This window comes from Dromiciops gliroides, chromosome 3, assembly GCF_019393635.1.
Source record: "Dromiciops gliroides isolate mDroGli1 chromosome 3, mDroGli1.pri, whole genome shotgun sequence".
Taxonomy (NCBI): domain Eukaryota; kingdom Metazoa; phylum Chordata; class Mammalia; order Microbiotheria; family Microbiotheriidae; genus Dromiciops; species Dromiciops gliroides.
Genome location: NC_057863.1, coordinates 510,160,924 through 510,180,894, shown reverse-complemented (window position 1 = coordinate 510,180,894; position 19,971 = coordinate 510,160,924). Strand labels below are relative to the sequence as shown.

The window sequence follows — 19,971 nt, the reverse complement described above, 5'->3', positions numbered from 1 at the left end:
GTACATACGTTAAAAGAAAAACAGGATTTTAATTAAATTAAGGTGATTTGATCCATCGTGACATCAAAAAATAAGTGCGTGACTTAATTTCCCCCTCTGGTCATATATATTTCAAAACACTTATTGCCTACAGCTGTTATATACACTTAACATTATTTAATTGCTAGTGAGAACATAATTGCCCTTGACATTTAATTACAGTTCTGAAGATACCAAGGTATAAGGGATTTGCTCTACGATTATATACTTTAAAAAAAATTCACCCCCCAAAAAGATACTATCTCCCAATTAATGGCTTTAATTGATTTCCTAAGAAGCACTAACAAATCAATTCCAAAAACCCCCCAATTATTTGAAGAATGAGGATTTTTAGACTAGGTCAGATATCTGGGTTGAAAGGCAACTAGCCTTGGGACAACATTCACTTTTCAAAGGGAATGTTCCATACTGATAATCACAAGAAATAAAATGTTAAGACATTAATTTGAAAGCCTTAATAACCATCTGAACAAGCAATGAAAAGGCCTGTGTTATCAGCTAGCACTCCTTCAAGAAAGTTTTCCAAGAAAAGTTTCAAAGGTCAAAGCTAAGAGATCTATAATTACATCCCAAAGTCAACTGTGGTAGTAAAATGAAAATACAGATTATACTTAGAGATGTTCATTCACATTTATGTATATATCTATATTTGAAAATAAAATCTCTCCTTAATTCTAAACAAATTATGAAAGGCAATGAAGCATACTTCCCTCAAAAGAGTTCCTACTTCTTTTTCTTTCAATTGGAATATTTTGGTTTTGTAACCCAGGGAACCAAGAATTTTTTCCAAGGTTAAGAATGGGAAACTTGCAGAAGATATGGATGCACAGCTAGCAAGCATAAACACCAGTGCTTACACAAACTAGAGAACTGTAATTTTTAATTTTTAGTTCAGTTGCTTATGAAAATGAAATTTAGAAAAAATACGTGAAGACTTTCAAAACCTTAAGCAGACAATGGTGTTAGGTCTGAGTTCTTGTCCCCTTCCTTATAGATTTTTTTTTTTAACACTTTGGTCTCTAAGATTTCCTTGGGGTCCTATATAGTCATAGAAAATTAAAGCCATATGCTTATTTGCATAAATTTACATAGTTTGCATATGTTACATAGACTGTGTGGTTTATCCTGTTAGCTTTCAAATTAAAAACATTATTTTTGGCCACTCTTATGCCTCTGTGTGTGTGTGTGTGTGTGTGTGTGTGTTTTAAATTCTGCTCCCTCTTACTCACCATCATTGATCCAGACTTATATCAGAAACATAGTAAAGAGAATGGAGATATAAAGAAAGCAGGGTAAGTGTGGATTTCAGAAATACATCAGACCACTAGTGTAGTTATCAGTTTCTCTTTTCAGGGCTCTCTCCTGCTAGATAAGTGAACTTTTTATCTGTAATAGAGATTCTAAAATCTTTCGTGATCAGAAAATTATTGTCTTGGAAGGGAAATGAAGTGTGGACCAGCAGTTCACCAGCAACCCTCATGAAATGCAATGATCAAGCACTCAGGCATCCCCCTTTCATAAACCACCTCATATCTCTCCCCTAGGTCTCATCTTCAATAGCCTCCATTGTCACCTGAGAGCTCATTTCATCTTCATGGGAAACCACTAATATCAAGTGAAAGTATCACATTAGGAATCTACTTTCCCTTACAGCATCCCATTGGGACATGGAGCGTTCCCTCAAAGCCAGTAACAGACATGCAAAGCAGGAGTGTATTTAGTGCAGCAGGGCTTGGCTAAACAAAAGTGGGGGGAGACACTGCTGGGCTATTCCAAAGGTCAACAGAGTGGGAAAGGGAAAAGTCCCAGGCTTGCATTTGTTGCAGGAGTGAGGGAGATGAGAAAAAAACAAAAACAAGGTTGTGAACAGCTCATGGGGCAGATATACAAGGACAAGGAAGGGACATTTCTCTGTGTCTACCTAAGGTCAAATCTCAACAGAATTGCCTTCTATACTAATTTAAAAAGGGGATAATGTAGTATACAAAGGGAAGAAAAAACATAATGTTTTTATTGGATCCTCAAAAGAAAGAGAGGAGATAAGAAAATTGTAAGATAGCTTCAAAAATGTCTTCTATGAAAATACTTTAAGCTGGAAGGTACTTTTAGAAGGTGATAGGACACTAGATTAGAGATTAGTAAAATTTTATTTGGGGTGGGGGAGGATGATCCACAGTTCCCCCCAACCAATGCAGAACCACTGATACCAAGGACAGAGATACTCCCATAGGAAAGATTCTAGAGTCTTCAGCATGCATACAATCCATTTCTCACTATCTGTAATTTTTAAAATGTCAACTAAAAGCTAGTAGTTGGGGGGGGGCAGAGAAAGTGTGATGTGAGTAGCTTCCAAAACAGAGAGATGTTTTAATCTAAATGAATTAAGGGAGTCACATACAAGCTGTTCATAATTTGAGTTCAAAATGTACACTGAACTTATGGAAAAATGTTAAAATTAGCATGTTACATTTTGACCACAAATACTTTTTGGATCAGGATAGCAGCAAGTAGAATAATTGGAAAAGGTTTAAAAAAAACCCAAAGGCAGGAGACAGTTGGTAGAGATCAGGGGAAAGTGATAGGAAGCAATTCTCCTACTGAGTCTGGATCTCAAATTAATTTCCGGAAAGTAATGAGGCTTCTCTCTTTTTGTTTTTTGGGTTTTTTTTGACCCATCTAAAGGTGTTTAGCTGTTTTCATCCTTCTACTAAATCTTTTGGGTATTCTCTAATGCAAAACTCTATTGCTATGAGAAGAAGGAAGAGAGACCCATTTTGAAGCTTTTTTTGGTCTATCTTTTAAGAGGAATAGACTAAAGAGAAAAGGACAAGATGCCAAGAGATATGAGCCTTAAGACAAGACTCTCTTTAAGAGAATATGTACAGGAAGGTAACTGGTTTGTTTGAGGATAGGGGGTCCTTGATTTCAGGTGTTCATGAATTTTGATGAGAAAAAATTAATAGCATTACTTTCACTAGCCTCTAACTGAAATTTATCATTTCCTTTAATTATGAATGCAGGCAACAGGCATTATTCTGAAAAGGGGTCCTTAGGATTCAGCATACTGCCAAAGGGGTACATTAATTATGCACATGTGGGTGCACATACACATACACAAGATTTGGAATCTCTGCTCTAGGAAATATTACCATGATTTAAATGATAAAGTACTACTGCTGCCTCAAAACATCCATTGGTCAGAGAACACATTTCAATGTCTGTGTCTTAGCAGCATTAGAGTTGGCTATTGTATTAATTAATCAGATACTTACTAACTATCTGACCTTAGGCAAATCACTTCACCTTTGCCTCAGTTTCCTCATCTATAAAGTGGGGTAATAAGAGCAACTACCTCCAGGGTTGCTGTGAGCATCAAATGAGATAAAAATTACAAAAGCACTTTGTGTAGTCCCTGGCTCATAGTAGGAACTATATAGATGTTAGCTATTATTGTTATTAATCTGTCCAAAGAGAATTTCCTTTTGAGTTAAAGAATCAAAGAAAGAGTGAGGTCCAGGCTTCAGGATCTACAAATAACCTCAAGGACTCAGGGTCCCTGGTTACCCTTAGGCATGTCCAGAGTTAGAAAAGCTCTATACCTCAAGCCAGATATTGTCATGCCTAACACATGAGGTCAAGGTCATTACCACCAACCAGCAGCAGCAGCAAATGAAAGCCCTTTCCTAACCCCGAATCCTAATCACTGGAGAGAGCAAATGAAATTGATAGACATTTATTAAGCACCTACTATATGCTATTAGAAAGACTGCCTTCTAGGATAAATCCATGCAGAAGATAAAAAAGCTAAAATGATGAGCAACACCCCTACCCCCACCCCAAACGCTGGGTACAGAGGGACTAAAATTTAACTGGGTGAGAACAGTGTTCTTTAAAATACACAAGTATTTCCCAGCAGGGTAAAACATAGTGGAACTGAACTGTGAACCAGATTGCTTACACACTAGAGAGTATGTAAATGAAGAAACTGCTGAGTAGTAATCACATTCCCTCAGAAGTGTGAAGATATGTGCTAAAGTCACTAAGGACTATGGGTTATTTTTGTTCCTTTTCCTTCTTCTTTTTTAAATTCCCAGGCCCCCTTTTTACAGAGAGAAGGAACGTGCTGTGCATTGGGCTATTTAAACACAGAACAGCTGAACTTTATGACGTTTTCCTTTTAATTACAGTTTTCTTAACTCGGTTACAAGTGGTGCTTCTGTTTCTGAAAGCCCAGGAGAGTCTAGTCACAATAACATGCTGTGAGGTGGCAATCTGGGAGGCACAGACTGGTGTCTCTTTGAGGCTATGCAGAGGGGGCTGACTCATCAAGAGGATCTGTGTGCACAGCGCCCGCCACAGCCTCTGAGGATTCATGCAATCAGGAATCCGGTACATGGAGAAATCAAAGGGCTTTGTCTAGTCTCGGGGTGAGGGAAGGGGGGAAAGAAGAGCAGGTTAAAACATCTTTTTTGCTTGGTGACCTATCATGATAATTCCAGCATTAGAAGCTTGCGTGCTTTGTGTTTATAACATAGACTAGGGAGGGGGTTCAATTGCAGGCTGCTCAGAGAGGATCCAGTGGACACTGATTTCATTCTTCTCTAAGAGTCTGTTCTATTCCAGCTTCTCAGGTATAAGATTCCTAAGGGATCTACCTCTAAGTATGTTCTGTGTTCCATTATGACTCAGTCCACATACATTGTCATTGAGCTTCAGAGGCCACATCTAGTTTTCTCAAGCCACTGGCAAAACTTTTATTCTTTCTACTCTCAGAGGCAGCGTGTCAGAAGGATCTGGGTTCAGAGACCCACCTCTGACATTAATTAGCTCTGGCAAGTCTGTGTAGCCTCTCTAAGTCTCAGTTTCCTTATCTGTAAAATGGGGTTTATAGTAACTAGCACCTACTTCTTAGGGTTGTTGTGGAACGCAAATGAGATAATGAATATAAAGTGCTCTTCAGTCTTTACAGCTTTACATAAACATCAATGGTTATTTGAGTCCTAAGCTCCTTCACTTTGGTTGCTTTCTCAGGGACCCCAAAAGACACTGATGTCCTTTTTTTCAAAGTTTTTTTTGGGGACAAGTCATGCTTATATTTTATTTATATTTAGAAAAAGTGGTATAACTGTAATCTTAGGCACTGGCTACAGTCAGAATCATCCTTGGCCACCTGGGTGAATCATAAGGAGAAGCTGACAGATGTGATTTGGGAGTCATATTTATTGTGGCCTAAGTTGAGTGGAAAGAGGCAGTGAAATGAGGCTAAGGGAATATTAGTTTTTCCAGAGAGAAAGAGAATAATAATGATAGCAATGACTGCAGGCATTTACACAACATTTACTATATGAAGACACTACAAATTTCTCATTTTGACCTCAGAACCACCTTATACGGTAGGTGCTGTTAGTGGTTAAGTGCCCAAGGTTACACAGCTAGTAAATTTCAGAAGCCAGATTCTGACTCCAGGTGCAGAGCTCAAGCCACTGTGCCACCTAGCTGCCTCTGACTGAAGAATGGGGAGAATATCTGGGAAAATGCAATATTAGCATGCAGTCTTGAAAGCAAGGATGAAACATCTGCATTTCATGAAGGAAATGATGCTCACAAAGAAGTTTAGAGGTATGTTACTGGCAAAGAAGAAAGGTCATTTTTTTGAGTGCCATTTTCTCAGTTGCATGGGTTTGATGAAATGCATTCTTGTGTAATGCATATATGAGACCAGCCAACATTTGAGCAAGGGATAGCTCTTTTATGACAAAAAGTCAGAGGTGGAGGTTCAAAGATGAGGTGTAAGAAATGACAGTATTTTAACCACTGCCTAAGTGAAAGGCAGAGAGAATAAATAATGATCTATCTGGGCCTCTCATAAGTTCCAAGGATGAAGTTCACAGAGATCTTGGAGAGCAAGATGAAACCAGTCTCCTTCAAGTGCACTTTAAAATAACAATGAGAAGGTCAGGGGAAAAATATAAACAGAAGAGACAGGCTGGTTCAGATGGGGGGGGGGGTGGAGAGAGAGAGAGAGAGAGAGAGAGAGAGAGAGAGAGAGAGAGAGAGAGAGAGAGAGAGAGAGAGAGAGAGAGAGAGAGAGAACACCATGTGCTTGTTTAAAAATATTCTTTGATAACCACATCTCAGTGGAATTGGTTTCTTTGTAAGCCTACGTATTTTATTTTATATACCTACAAACATGATTCTGAGCATTCCTTTAGGCTTTACCAGGTTGCCAAAGTGGTCCACGACACTAAAATGATTAAGAAGGTCTGCACTAGAAGAATGGAATCTCCCTGAGGAATGGAGAGGTTTTTCTATCCCCATGGCTCTGTATCTAAAAGTCACCTAAGTGACATTTGTTAAACTGGACTGAAACAGAAGATCCTTTGGGTGTACACAAAGGCCCATCTAAATCAATCACCATAAGTGAGAAACTCTAGCCTAGGAGGTTTTTAGTCAGAGAGACCATCTAAGTTCAGCCCTCTTTCCCAGATACAACAGAAGGCTGGGGATATCTAATTTTTAATGGCTGCTGGACCAGGAGGCATTTTATAGAGGACTTTTATCCTTGGAATGCCCCCTTCATACTTGGACACTCAAAAGTTTCACTGACCTCTGGGGAGAGTATCAGAACTATTTTATTCAGGCTTCTGCCAGAAGCGCATTGTCGAGTGAGGTTAGGAATACAGAAGGCAATTATTGTGATGATGTATGGGATTTTGGGAAGCCTGGGTGAGGCTGGATTATTGGCTGCCTGTGGCCTATCAGTCAGTCAATCAATACTCTCTCTTCAGGGTCCAGTATCTAATGTATTTTTGGAGAGGAAAAGGAACAAAACGGAATAAAACTGTGACTGTGGGGAGGAGAAAATGAACAAAAATGACAGTAGAAGTAAGAACTGACAACACCTCACTGTCCAACACCTGTATACAGATTTGTGAATGCTGTAAGGACTGCTGTTGTGATGAGATGACGTGGGGCCAGGGCAGAGCAAAGAAGACTCTGAAGGGCAAGAGTATGAAAATATCCCTGGAGTGAGGATTAGGAATGGGCAAAAAAGGTCCAAGGAAGAAACAGGTAGATTCCATGTTTGGACCAGAATGAATGGATGAATGAAGGAATGAATGAATGAATGAATGAATGAATGAATGAATGAGTTTATTAAGTGCTTACTCTGTGCTGAGCACTGTGTTCAGTGAATGGGGATACAAATGCAAAAGTGAAGTAGGTCTTTCCCTTCAATGAGTTTGTATTTTAAGAGTAATTAGCTTGTTTTGTTTGAAATACAGACCATAAATTGGAGGGTAACAGGAAGAAGTAGATGATAAGAAGAAAACTACTCCACTTGTCTCATAGTGTAATAGTAAAGTTGTAATTTAAACAAACCATGGTTGAATATATTCTATATAAATACAGCGTGTCCCAAAAGTCTTAGTGCAGCCTTAAGCATTGATAGCACAAACATAATTTAAGCTAAGAGTGTAATTTAATTTGCTTTAATAGCTTAAAGCCGCACTCAGACTATGGGACACCCCTGTATTATATATTTCATTTTATTCTCATTTCTAGCCTTTTCTTTCAACACCAACAATAAAAAAACCCATACTCAATAATAACTGCCACATGAAAGGAATTGGAGGTACAATAAATAACAGAAACAACTTTTAAAAAATGGAAATACGTCATTTGTAACCAAGATTGTGATGACTGGGAGAAGGGATTGTGGCAGAGATTGGGCATGTAGCCGTAGAAGGAAGATCATGAAATGTGGATTCATAAGCAGGCAAGTGATAAAATAAAAGCAGCAGCTTTTATTTCACTGAGAGTAAGAGGATCTCTTAATGAGGTGGAAAACACTGAACCACTTACTGCAGAGACCAAGAGGCACAAAGGGTGGAGAAGTCCTCCATGTGCCAGAAGGGGCCAGAGCTCAAAACCTAAAGAGCCTGGGATGAGGATCATGGCCAATGCATAATAGGATGCAACCGTTAATACCATTTAGATAAAATTCAGAAGTCCTATTGAGATAGATGCACAGGGAAAGTAGAAAACACGTGGATTTTTCTAGTAAGATCTTAAGGGGGGAACTTTGCATCATTTCTCTGAGACTGTCCTCATGGAAATTATAGAAAGGAGGTTATGAATGGGAAGACAGACTAAGTACTTTCTTGCTGTTCATCCCTGTAGCAAGGAGATTTCTTCGATTACCTCCATCTAGTGGGGGAAATATCTTGTAGAAGAAAATGATTCCTCTGGATTTATTCTCTTCTGGCTTCCCAGTCTCCAAAAGAGAAATGTGAGAGAAAGAAATCTTGGCTCCCTTAATTTCAGATCCAGGGTTGGCAAAAAAAAAAAAAAAAACAACAACAACACCCTTCACTCTTAGCAACATTCCTGGTTTTCCTAATCTTCTGAGGCTTTGCTTTCTAGTCACCTTTTACTCCTTCTTTGCTAGAGGCACTGATATCATTTCACCCTTTGTCTAGTTTAGCTTCCTTTCAAGGAATTTTAAAGTTGTATCCTGTGGTCTGTGGTATACCTACCACTCCATCTCTTATCTGGTGGCTTGGTTTATCACCCTTCTTTATGGGGAGAGCAATAAAGTGGCCATTCTTCTGGGGAATTTTAAGGCTTGGAATTGTACATGCAGGACATCATTGCTGCAAAAGAGTGGGGCTGCAACTTGATCGTATTTTAAAAAACGGGAAAAAATGTGGGCCAAAACAACCAACCTCAGGGGGAAGAAAAACACCCCACCCTCAAACAAAGGCAAGTGATTGGACACGAGTAATGCAGTAGCTGTTAGAGAGGCATGTATGAAATCTATGGGCTGCACTTTACCCTGTCAGAGGCAGTTATGAAAGATGTAATTTAATTTGCTTCAAAAAACCCATAAAAAGGCAGATTGGATAGCTGTATTTTAGCAAATGTGTTTGCACTAAGGGTACCTTCTGTTGAACAGTTCTGCCCACAAGCTGTCTGTAGAATATAGAACATCTCTCGAGCATGCTTGCCACCTTGAAGCAGGGCAGTCGGGAGCAGAAAAAAAAAGAACAGAATGCAGAAAAAAAGGTGAAGAAAAGAGAGAAATGAAGGACAGCAAGTCTAAGTACCATCAATACATTTAGAAATGAGATTAGCAAAGTGTGACAATAGAATTTAAATGACACACAGAAAGACATTAAGATTGCAGTAAATAACATACTATGAAAAAAATTCAGCCAAAGAGCGCTTTCTGTTCAGCTTAGCTACAGAATCATAACGAAAGCACAAGTACATTAATTCATTTTACTGATTCATTTGCATTCTAGCACTAAAAGGCTATTTAAATCTTAGTTCTAATGGTTAGTCTTCTGGCTAGCAAGTCCAAAAAAGCTAACAACTATATTATTTAATACCCATAATACCTTCAGGACTGGGACTTACCAACTACATCAAACCACAGAGGTATATTGGCCGGTTGCACAGACACCACACCCACAATTTCTGTCACTCTATCACTTTCCATGACAGTAAAGTTATAGAATGGCTCATCAAAGGTCAGAGGCACAGGGGAAGGAGGCGGTTTTTTAATCCATTCGATGTGGAGGCGGGCTGTGGAGGACTTCTGAGGACGTCCATTGTCTACTGCTTTGATCTAATCACATGTGGAGAGAATATAGAAGACAGTATGTTGTTGATCTGGGATTTTCTGATAGAAACATACAAATTTATCTCCATTACTTTGGCAAAAGGAGAACAAAACCCACCTATATTTCTTTCAGGGATAACTTACTCCATGTTGAACAAAAGGCCCTGTAAGCCAGTGCTGTGTTTAAGAATGTGAGGAACTCTAAACAAATAATGTATGGGCATGTGGATATGAGAGATGAGAACAAAAATGGGATGGATCAGTCTGGTTCTCTGAGGAGTGTCATTTCCTGGACAACAAGAAAGTTGACTAGATTAATGTGAGTTTACACAACTTGGGGGGGGGGCAGGGGCTCCCCTTGTTTCATTCTGTGGGTATACTCCACTCATGTATAGTTCTAGATAGGAGTTTCCAGATGGACATATTAGGACATAGAGGGAATAGCCATGTAGAAATGACGATTCTGTGTCTAGAAGAGGTGAAGCTTGTGAAGAGTCCAGTAAGATCTTTAGGTATGCAAAGTTATGTCAGCCATTATATATGCTCCTGATAGGGAGTTATTTTCCCCTTTAGACAGTCATCTGCCTGACTGGAAAGGGAGACTGACGGTTTCCTTGATACATGGGGGAATTGTGTCTGGTAATGAGCAGTAGCAAACTTAGAAATGAAAATACAGGGGCAGCTAGGTGGCGCAGTGGATAGAGCACCGGCCCTGGATTCAGGAGGACCTGAGTTCAAATCCAGCCTCAGGCACTTAACACTTACTAGCTGTGTGACCCTGGGCAAGTCACTTAATCCCAACTGCCTCACTAAAAAAAACACAAAACAAACAGAAATGAAAATACCAAATAAAATTTTAAAAATAGTTTAAATTACCCAAAATAAACAAAAAGTGATATACAAATATTCCATTGTTCTATAAAAATTTTTGGCAATGGACTAGGAATAAGCAGACTCAAGGCCTGGTTCCAATACTAACTAGCTATATGACTGTGAACATGTCACTTTGTCTAGAAATTTAGTGCTAGAAGGGACCTTACAGCATAGCTTACAACCTCCTCACCTGATAGATGAGGACATTGAGGAAAAGAGAGGTAAAACAGCTAATCCAAGTTCTCAGAAGTCTCAGTATGATAGGGAGGGACTTGGAAAGTGATTTAGTCCAACCTTCTCATTTTATAGTTAAGCAAACTGAGGACCTAGGTGGTACAGTGGATAGAGTCAGGAATATCTGAGTTCAAATCTGGCCTCAGACACTTTATTAGCTGTGCAACCTTGGGCAAGTCACTTAACTCTGTTTGCCTTAATTTTTTCATCTGCAAAATGAAATGGAGAAGGAAATGGCAAACCACTCCAGTATCTCTGCCAAGAAAACTTAGAATGGACTGAACAACAACAAGAAACTCAGGACCAAGGAGGGAAAGTATGATTTGTCCAAGATTTCATAGGTAGCAGATTTCATATTGGAACCCACATCCTCTAACTGTAGATCCTGAGTGCTTTCCACTTGAACTCTCTGAATGTCTTTTTTTCCACTTATAGAATGGGTATAATTTTTTACCCACTATCTCACAGAGTTCTTGTGAAGAAAATATTTTGAAAACTTGTGGAAAGCACTTTGACAACTAAAGAAATGTAAGCTATTATTCTGCAAAAAAAAAAAGTACTGTGGATAAAATGTATATACTTTACTTCCTCAGGTATAAAGTAGTTGTCTATCTTTCACACAATTCCTGTGATGTAGGATGCTTCCCATGGTTTAACCATATATCAATTATCCTTGGAAATAGGAAATGCACCTAACAAGAATACAGGCACACACTAATTGGCTCTGTGAAAACATAATGATAGGTAAAGCACTGTTATGGGGGACAAAGTTGAGTGTAGGGAAGAGAAACTACCTGACAGAATTGTAAAGTTAGTCAATGGGGGAATGAGTTAAAATCAATGGGGCTTACATGCTTGCTTAGATGGTTGCCCATCATTTGAGCTGCAACTCAGATAACTGGCCGGATAATATTAATATGGGATTTATTTACCACATCTATTAGTGATGTATTGAGAATCCACATTAGTCAGGACAATGTGGTCCATGCAAGTAGTGCCTCTACCTGAAATTTACAGGTTTAGAAATGGCTTGTTAGAGAAAAGCTATAGCACCAAACATTTCATCAGGGCTACTAATGGGACAGAATTTAGGTTTTAGTATTAGCTCCTTTTAATTTCTCTGAACACCAGCCAAGAGTAGGTAACAGGAGCAAAGAGAAGGCCATCCTCCCAAACTAATCAAGAGTTGACTTCATACAGTTCAGGGTATGTTGGCTAGAAAGAACAGATGTGAAAGGTAAATAGGAACTTAGTGCTTATGTAAAAGCTGGAGGATCACAGATTTAGAGTTGGAAAAGGCCTTGGAAGCCAACCAGTCCAGCTCCTTCATTTATAGAAGAAAAAGACTCAGAGAGGTTAATTAACTTGCCTAAGGTCATAGAGCAAGTAAGTGTAAGAGGGAGAATTTCAATAAGTCCTCTGATTCTAAATCTAGTACTTTCCAGTCTACCACAGTGCCTCTTGAAGGGAAAGATTAGAATCAATTTATTTCACATGGAGGTCTCCTTATCTAGCACTGACCTAGTCTACCATGTGACACTTTCCAATTGTGAATTTGATCAATTACTCTCCGTTGGCTTAGAACAAAATAGGAGTGCAGACACAATTGTGTGCATGGGGGTGGGGTAGAGGGCAGGGGGGTGCATGTATGCATGTGTTTGCATATGTTGGTCTAAGGGAATTGGAAAATACGAGGGAATTCAATCAGGAGAGGCCAAAAATATTTTATGCCACAGTATCCAAAATGGAGAGCATCAGTGAAGCTTCTAGAAACTGATCACAAATCAGTGGAGAAGCCAAGAGTAAGACTTATTTAGATGCCTTTATCTTCTGGGTCAGCATTTCTTTTCATATATATGTACTATGACACTCCTTACTGTAGAGATTTACTGTATAGGAGAATATATACATGAAAATCTATATGGCTTGAAATTATTGAAAAATTGGATGAGAAAAAAACCATATACATACACACACACACACACACACACACACACACACACACACACACACACTTCTGATTTGGGATTCAGAAAGTCTTACTGTGAGGATGTCATAACTCCCTGCCGTAAACTGCTTCCTGGAAGAGACCATGCCAGTTTTAGGGTCGATAAAGAATTTCCCATCATCATTTCCATCCACGATGCTGTAGGATATTTCTGCATTGGGACCTTCATCTTTATCGAATGCGAAAGCCCTGTATATCGGTTCTCCTCTTTTCTTTCGGTCCCGCTCTGGCAGCTTGATTTGATAGACTTTCTCTGGAAACTGAGGCTTATTGTCATTTTCATCCAGAACCTGGACCACAACCCAAACTGTCGACTGCTTTGGAGAAGAACCACCATCAGTCACAGTCACCTGAAGCAGGAGAAAATTAGAGCTATGCAGAGTTAAGGTGTTGGTGCACTCTTGCCTATAAATTTGCTTTAAAAAAAAAAAACCAACCAAACTAAACAACTATAAAGATTTACTACATTCATGTGAAGTGTTTAGCAAAACATATTTTTTCTATATTTCAAGACGCAGAAAGCATCTCATGCCCACTGATTAAAACTAATCACCGCTCTCCTTTATATAGGGATTTAAGGTTTGCAAAAGCTCTTTTCTCTCAACAACTCAGTGAGGCAGACAATGCAAATGTTTCTAAGCCCCATTTTGCAAATCTAATTCAGTATTTGTTTAGTAGGTACCTACTATCTGCAAAACCTTGGGAATATAAAGACAAATGCAAAACAATCCTTGCCCTCAAGTGGCATAAATATGTGTGTGAAGTTACAACATATATACAGCAAATAACTATGATACAAATGCAGATCAAAGATTAAGATTAGGAAAGGCCCTTAGAAAACATCTGGTCTAACCTTATTTTATAGATAAAGCAACAGAGGCTTTGAGAAGGTAAATTGATTTGTTTATGAAGCAACAGTGAGTTGAATGTCAGAGCCTAGGTTGGAATCCAGGACTTCTGATGCTAAGTCCAGCATTCTAACCACTGTCCCATATTGCCTCTCTTGGGGGATAGGGAGACACACACTACTCTAATCAGCTGAAGGGAAGGGAAACAGGCACATCTAATACAATGATAAGCATGGCTTTGATAATGAAAGATGAACAGAAAGAAGGAAATTCACATATGGAACCAAGCAACCACAAACAAAAGTTAATCCTAAAATGAGCTCAAGTTTAGAGGAGGTGGCTTACCCCTATCATTCCCAGGTGAATGGAAAAGCTGGATTCTCTTTGAAAGAAAGTGAAAGGACAAGAATTACTAGAGGAAGGGAACCTGGTAGACAGGAAGATCAACCCTTCCTTGAACTAGGTTCAGTCAGGGCAGAGTTGTGAAGTTCTACCTTGGAGAAACAAAGGTAGTGTTATCTTTGCACCCACTATCGTATTTCAGCATGATAATAGCTGATATGTATAAAGGGTGTTGAGGTTTGGAAAGTGCTTTACTTGCATTTCCTCATTAAAATCTCACAATACAACCAAGAGCTAAGTATTACTGGTATTATTCTCCTTTTTAAATGTGGAAACTGAGGCTCAGATAGGTTGACTGATTTCCCTATAATCAGAGTTACTAAGCAATAGATCTGAACCCAGGAAGTGCTGACTTCCAGACCAGTACTCTAGTCACTCACTATACCAGTCTTTAATAGCAAAAGTTGTAAGGAAGTAGCTATTTCTTATTTGTTCACTATAAACTATTCTGGAAGAATCTGTCATTCTTTCATTCATTACCTTGAATTAGACAGCTCGTTAATCCAAAATATGTTTTCTGAGGCTCTAATGAACACACAGATGCATTTGTCATCAAGGAGAAAAAATAATGGTGAATTTCAGTCAGTTTCTGTAATATTTCATCAAATGAAAATTTGACAGCACTCAATGAAAAGAGGGAAATATGTGGGGAAATGAACTGGGGACTTTATGTTTTTCCTCCTAAATGGGTTGGTTAAACATTTTAGTTCCTCTAAATCATTGGGAAGGGGGTGGGGATGGAGGGAAGGGTGGAACTATTGGACTCAAGATAAACAAACTCTTATTATGGGCTTCAGTAATGAGCGTTCTTTGAAAAAAATCAATCAAGTTTCCTTTCTTTCAAAGCTCTTTCCCCATTTGGTGACATTTCCCAGAAGGCATGAGGCAGGAGCAGATATGAAAGAAGGCTGGATATTTTGCTTTTTGGTTAATTCTCTGACATGCTGACTCCTGGAGTGACACTTCCTGCTGGTGGCAGTGAGCTTGAAACGTTGTACTTACAAGTCTAGCTGTGCTAACCATTACACATTGATTGCTTTGCTGCTTAACTACTCTGTGGTCTTTTTCTACTTAAATGTCCCTGCCCAACATCTAGCCAACCCCTGCCGACCATCCACACGGAGCACAAAATCACCTTCTCATCACCTATCAATAATGCCCTGCAGTTGGATTCAAGATGTAGCACTGTAGAATTAGTCTGTGCTAAAGGATTTCCACAGAGAAGACGGTATTACATTAACAATGTTTCACCTCCTTCCATGATTCTTCTCTCACTCTCGGCTCTTATGATTGTTTTTACATGAAGAATATCTGGATTTACAGACCCAGGCTCTGAAATCCAGTCTGAGAAGAAGAAAGCTCAGCAACTAAATGGATGGCCTTTTTACATTAGCTGCCATGGAAACTTCTGCTACACTCTAAACTGATTTTGGGGAGAAGGGTAGACGTGGAGCATTGAATGAATGGTCAGAAATCTGAGGTCCTGATCCAGGTCTTGCTATTGGGCAACCTCTCTGTACTCTGTGTCTGGGTTTTTGATCCTACAAAAAGTACTGCTATTGTGGTATATATGGGGCTGTTATTTTTACGATTGACTTCCTTAGGATATATACCTAGTAGTAGGATCCCTGGAGAAGTAGCCAGGTGGCTCAAAGGATAGAATACTGGGCCTAGAGTCAGGAAGACCTGAGTTCAAATCTGGCTTCAGACAATTTACTGTCCGTGTAACCTTGGGTGAGTCACCTAACCTCTGTTTGCCTTAATCCACTGGAGAAGGAAATGGCAAACCACTCTACTATCTTTGCCAAGAAAACCCCATGGGCAGTATGGTGTGCAAAGTCATGAAGAAGTGTTCATGACTGAACAACAACTAGGATCTTTGGATCTAAGGTTATAGACATTTTTTGTCACTTTCTCAATATAATTCTAAATGGCTTTTATAGAATGTTTGGGCCAATGAATAGTTTATTATACCATTCCTTACAAAACTGATTAGTCTCACCTTTTATCATACTATTCTGCATAGTACCTTCATCTTATAAAATAACGATCCATGTGTAGAACTGAGAAGCGCTACAAGTGCATGGGATTTCAATTTGGAATTATGAAGGGAAAACTAAAGTATCTGCCATCCTTGTCTCAGCAATTCCACCACTGGGCACAGTCTAAAGAAGTATTATAGTGTCTGGCACATAGTAAGTGCTTAATAATTGCTTGTTAGCCACCTTCCTGACTGAAGACAAAAATAGAAATATCCAACATGGGCCAAAATCTTATCCCCATTTGTGGTAGCAAAGAAAAGGAAACAAACTGGGGGTGGGGGGAAACGGGGAGGTGTTTTGGTTTGAATAATAGTTGAAAAAACTAGAATATATTATATCATTATGCAATGAGAAATGGTAAATATAAAAAATTCAGAGAAACACGGGAAGATTTATAGGAACTGATACAAAATAAAATAAGCAGAACCAAGCAATATACACAAGAGATATAACAATGTAAGCAAGTTGATTGTTAAAAGGAAACTGAACTGGGGCAGCTAGGTGGCGCAGTGGATAGAGCACCGGCCCTGGATTCAGGAGTACCTGAGTTCAAATCCAGCCTCAGACACTTAACACTTACTGGCTGTGTCACCCTGGGCAAGTAACTTAACCCCAACTGCCTCACTAAAAAAAACAAAACAAACAAAAAAAGGAAACTGAACCATGAATGACTGAAAACCCAGTGAAGGTACTCTAGGGAAGAGAGAACAAATCTATCTCTTTCATCATAGCAGAGAGATGGGGGAACCATGAGCACAGAGCCTTATACACATTGCCATTTAAGATGCCTGTATCAGATGTTTTTGCTTAATTGTTAGGGTCACAGGGGAGGGTTCAATTTAGAAATGACTGCAATGTAAAGAAAATTAAGATGTCAATAAACATTGAAATAGAAGAATGGGAATGAACACTTCCCAATAAGAGGGGGCTGAAAGAAGGAGTGTCATCATGTTAATAATTATGCTACCCTGGCATGGACATGTTGCAAGGAAGGGATTCATTTTTGGAGAATTATGAAAAACAAATTCCATCCTGTTCTTTTTATCCAAGGTGCTATTGTTGCTTTTTTAAAAATAAAAATCACCTTCAGTATGAGAGTGGGGACAAACCAGTGTCACTCATAATGTTGATGCAAACACTGTGGAATTGTTTGGTACCTCTGTTTCATTTCTTGCCAGTCTCTGAGAAGTCTACTCCAGAGCCAAAGATGATTTTCAGCCATTTTCAAAGCTTAGTAGTTTTCATTTACTAACCTCAATGGGAAATGGATATAAATGTCCCATTATTAATTCCCTCAGGCCAGCTTGTCTGCCCTGGCCACATTTTACACCAGGCCTAATAACCATAAAAGATTTCATCAGATTCCCAGACTTCATTTTAGATGCTGTACTCTTTCTCAGTCTACCAGATGAAATTAGCTCCTACTGAAAGAATAAGAGTCAGATTCAAAGCACTGAGGTCTTAAGGGAAATTAGTCAAGAAAAATGCCCATTATCCTTTATTAATAAGAAAAGAAATTAGCTATTATTTAGGAATGGGTCAAGTTCTTTTTATCCTGGTGTAGGTGGCCAGGAGAGGTTCATTCATCCCATTCCAGGCTTTCTGTTGATATCATAGATTAAACAATACTTTCTGCAAATAAGATTTAGAAAAGCCTGAGTCAAGTTCTTCTTCTCCTGATGCAGGTAGCCAGGAAAAGCTTATTTCATTTTAGGTTTTCTTTTGGCAACAAAAATTAAATAATGCTTTCTGCAAATAACTAAAAATTTGGACAAGTAACTCACAAAAGTATTAATTCTAATTTCATAAAAGATATAAGGTAATTAATTTCACATTTAAATAGTGCCTTCATATTCTGAAAATAACAGGTGGTCATAGGGATAAGGGGGAGGGGAGAAAAATCAATGTGATACAAAGAGAAAATAACAAAATTTCATAGGAGAGATAATTTTTGAGGGTCTCCCAGTTTCTAAAATGAGCAAATTCCAAAGTGCAAGAGCAAAAAATATTGAGAATTCTGGGCACAGTGATGCAAATCTATAAAGGCACAAGGCTATGGTACATGGTTAACTCAAACCCCAAATAGCAATTCTTTCAATAAATATTTATGAATTCCTACTATGTCCTATGCATTGGAGAATGCTGTCTGTTGTTTAAGTAAAGATAAAAGATAAAACGTGACCCCTACACATGAAGATATAATACAACACGAGGGTGACGAGAACAGCATTTCAATAAGGCACAGGCAAAATTTCAGAGGTGTTAATCTACAAGGGATAGCCTGATGGGTGGCAAGTCCAACAGCTTGAGCTGTGTGAAGGGGGGGATGTGTGTAGATGAGGAACTGGAGACTTGGCCCAGAATGTGCAGAGGGCTGAATGATAGGCTGAGGAATTTAACTTTATTGCTTTTTAATAGGAACTCTTGAGGGCTTTTGAACCTGGTGGAGGGGAAGGGGCTGTAGAAGTAGGATAACTATCAGTATTTAGGACAAAATGAGGGCAGAGAAGGGTGTACCAAGACCAGTGAGAAAGTGATTAGAATAATTCAGATGTGAATTGATGAAGGTCTGAACCAGGGCTGGGGAGCAGTAGAAATGGGAACAGACAGGGGCAGCTAGGTGGCACAGTAGATAAAGCACAATTCCTGGATTCAGGAGGACCTGAGTTCAAATCAGGCCTCAGACACTTGATAATTAATAGCTGTGTGACCCTGGGCAAGTCATTTAACCCTCACTGCCCCGCAAAACAAAACAAAACAAAAAGAAAGAAAAAAAGAAAAAAAGAAATGGGAATAGAAAATCAGGGAGAGCCGTGAATGACATTATAAAAGATGCACTGACAGGATTTATTTGTTCATGGAATATGGACACTGGATAAAAGCCAGGAGTAAAGGATGATTCTGAGGTTCTGAACCTAGATAACAGCGAATGATGGTATCACTGATGGAATTAAGGAAGTGAGAAGAGGGAGGTAGTTTGGGGCAAATGTAATGAGTTCCACTCTAAAGGTGGCAATTTTTCCATTGTCTCAATGGCTCCATTAGGAGATTTCCCCTTAGAGTTGGAGCTTTCTGGAGGTAGGGCTTGTCTTTTCTGTCATTGTTTATTTGTATCCCCAGTGTTTAGCAAGGTGCCACCAGGCACACAGTAAATGATAAGAAACACTTGCTGACTAACTGCTTTGAGAAAGGTGATTCTGAAGGAAGAACAAGTTATCTGAGGCAAACTGTGAAACAGCCTGCCCTCCCACCTTCTTCTGTTGTTGGGAAGTGCTTAAGATATCATGCAATTAAACCCTTCCATGCAAAAACATGAATTCTGAGAGGTAGTTATTCATCTTTCACTTAAAAACATCTAGGAATGGGAAGACTAGAACCAAATGAGGAGAAACATTGTATGTATCCTTGGGAAAGTTACTTAAGCTGGGTGAGCCTCCATTTCTTCATCTGCTAAATGAGAAAGTTGACAGCAATGACCTCCAATAGCCCTCCACTTCATGGCACCTATACTTTAACAATCTATGTTTTGAATTTAAATGTACAACTTTATGTCTACCCCTGCTAAATTTTACTTTATTGCTTTAAGCTCATCATTCTAGTCTGTAGAAATGTTACTGAATTCTGATTTTGTCATTCATCGTATTAGCTGTCCCGCTGAGTTTTGTGCCATCTGTGAATTTCATAAGAATGGTTTCATCTGAGTCACTACTAAAAATGTTCACTAGATCAGGGTTAAGTACAGAAATCTGTATTGTATGCCACTAGAGCCTTCAATAATCCAAGTATTTTAAGATACAGGGGTTAATCAATCTTAGATCTCCAAGAGCCCTCCTTCCCAATGGACAATAATCCAAGTATCTTGAGGTGCAGTGGTTAATCAGTCCTAGATCTCCAACACTG

General features: G+C 39.0%; 1 protein-coding gene across 1 annotated transcript in view; it reads right to left on the bottom strand.

The window, feature by feature from the left end:
- Positions 1-19,971, bottom strand: part of LOC122747862 (protocadherin Fat 3-like) — a 773,714-nt gene that overhangs the window by 136,304 nt on the left and 617,439 nt on the right. The window contains 2 exon segments of the mRNA XM_043993670.1: positions 9,460-9,670; positions 12,815-13,129. Coding sequence (XP_043849605.1) covers positions 9,460-9,670; positions 12,815-13,129 — 526 coding nt within the window.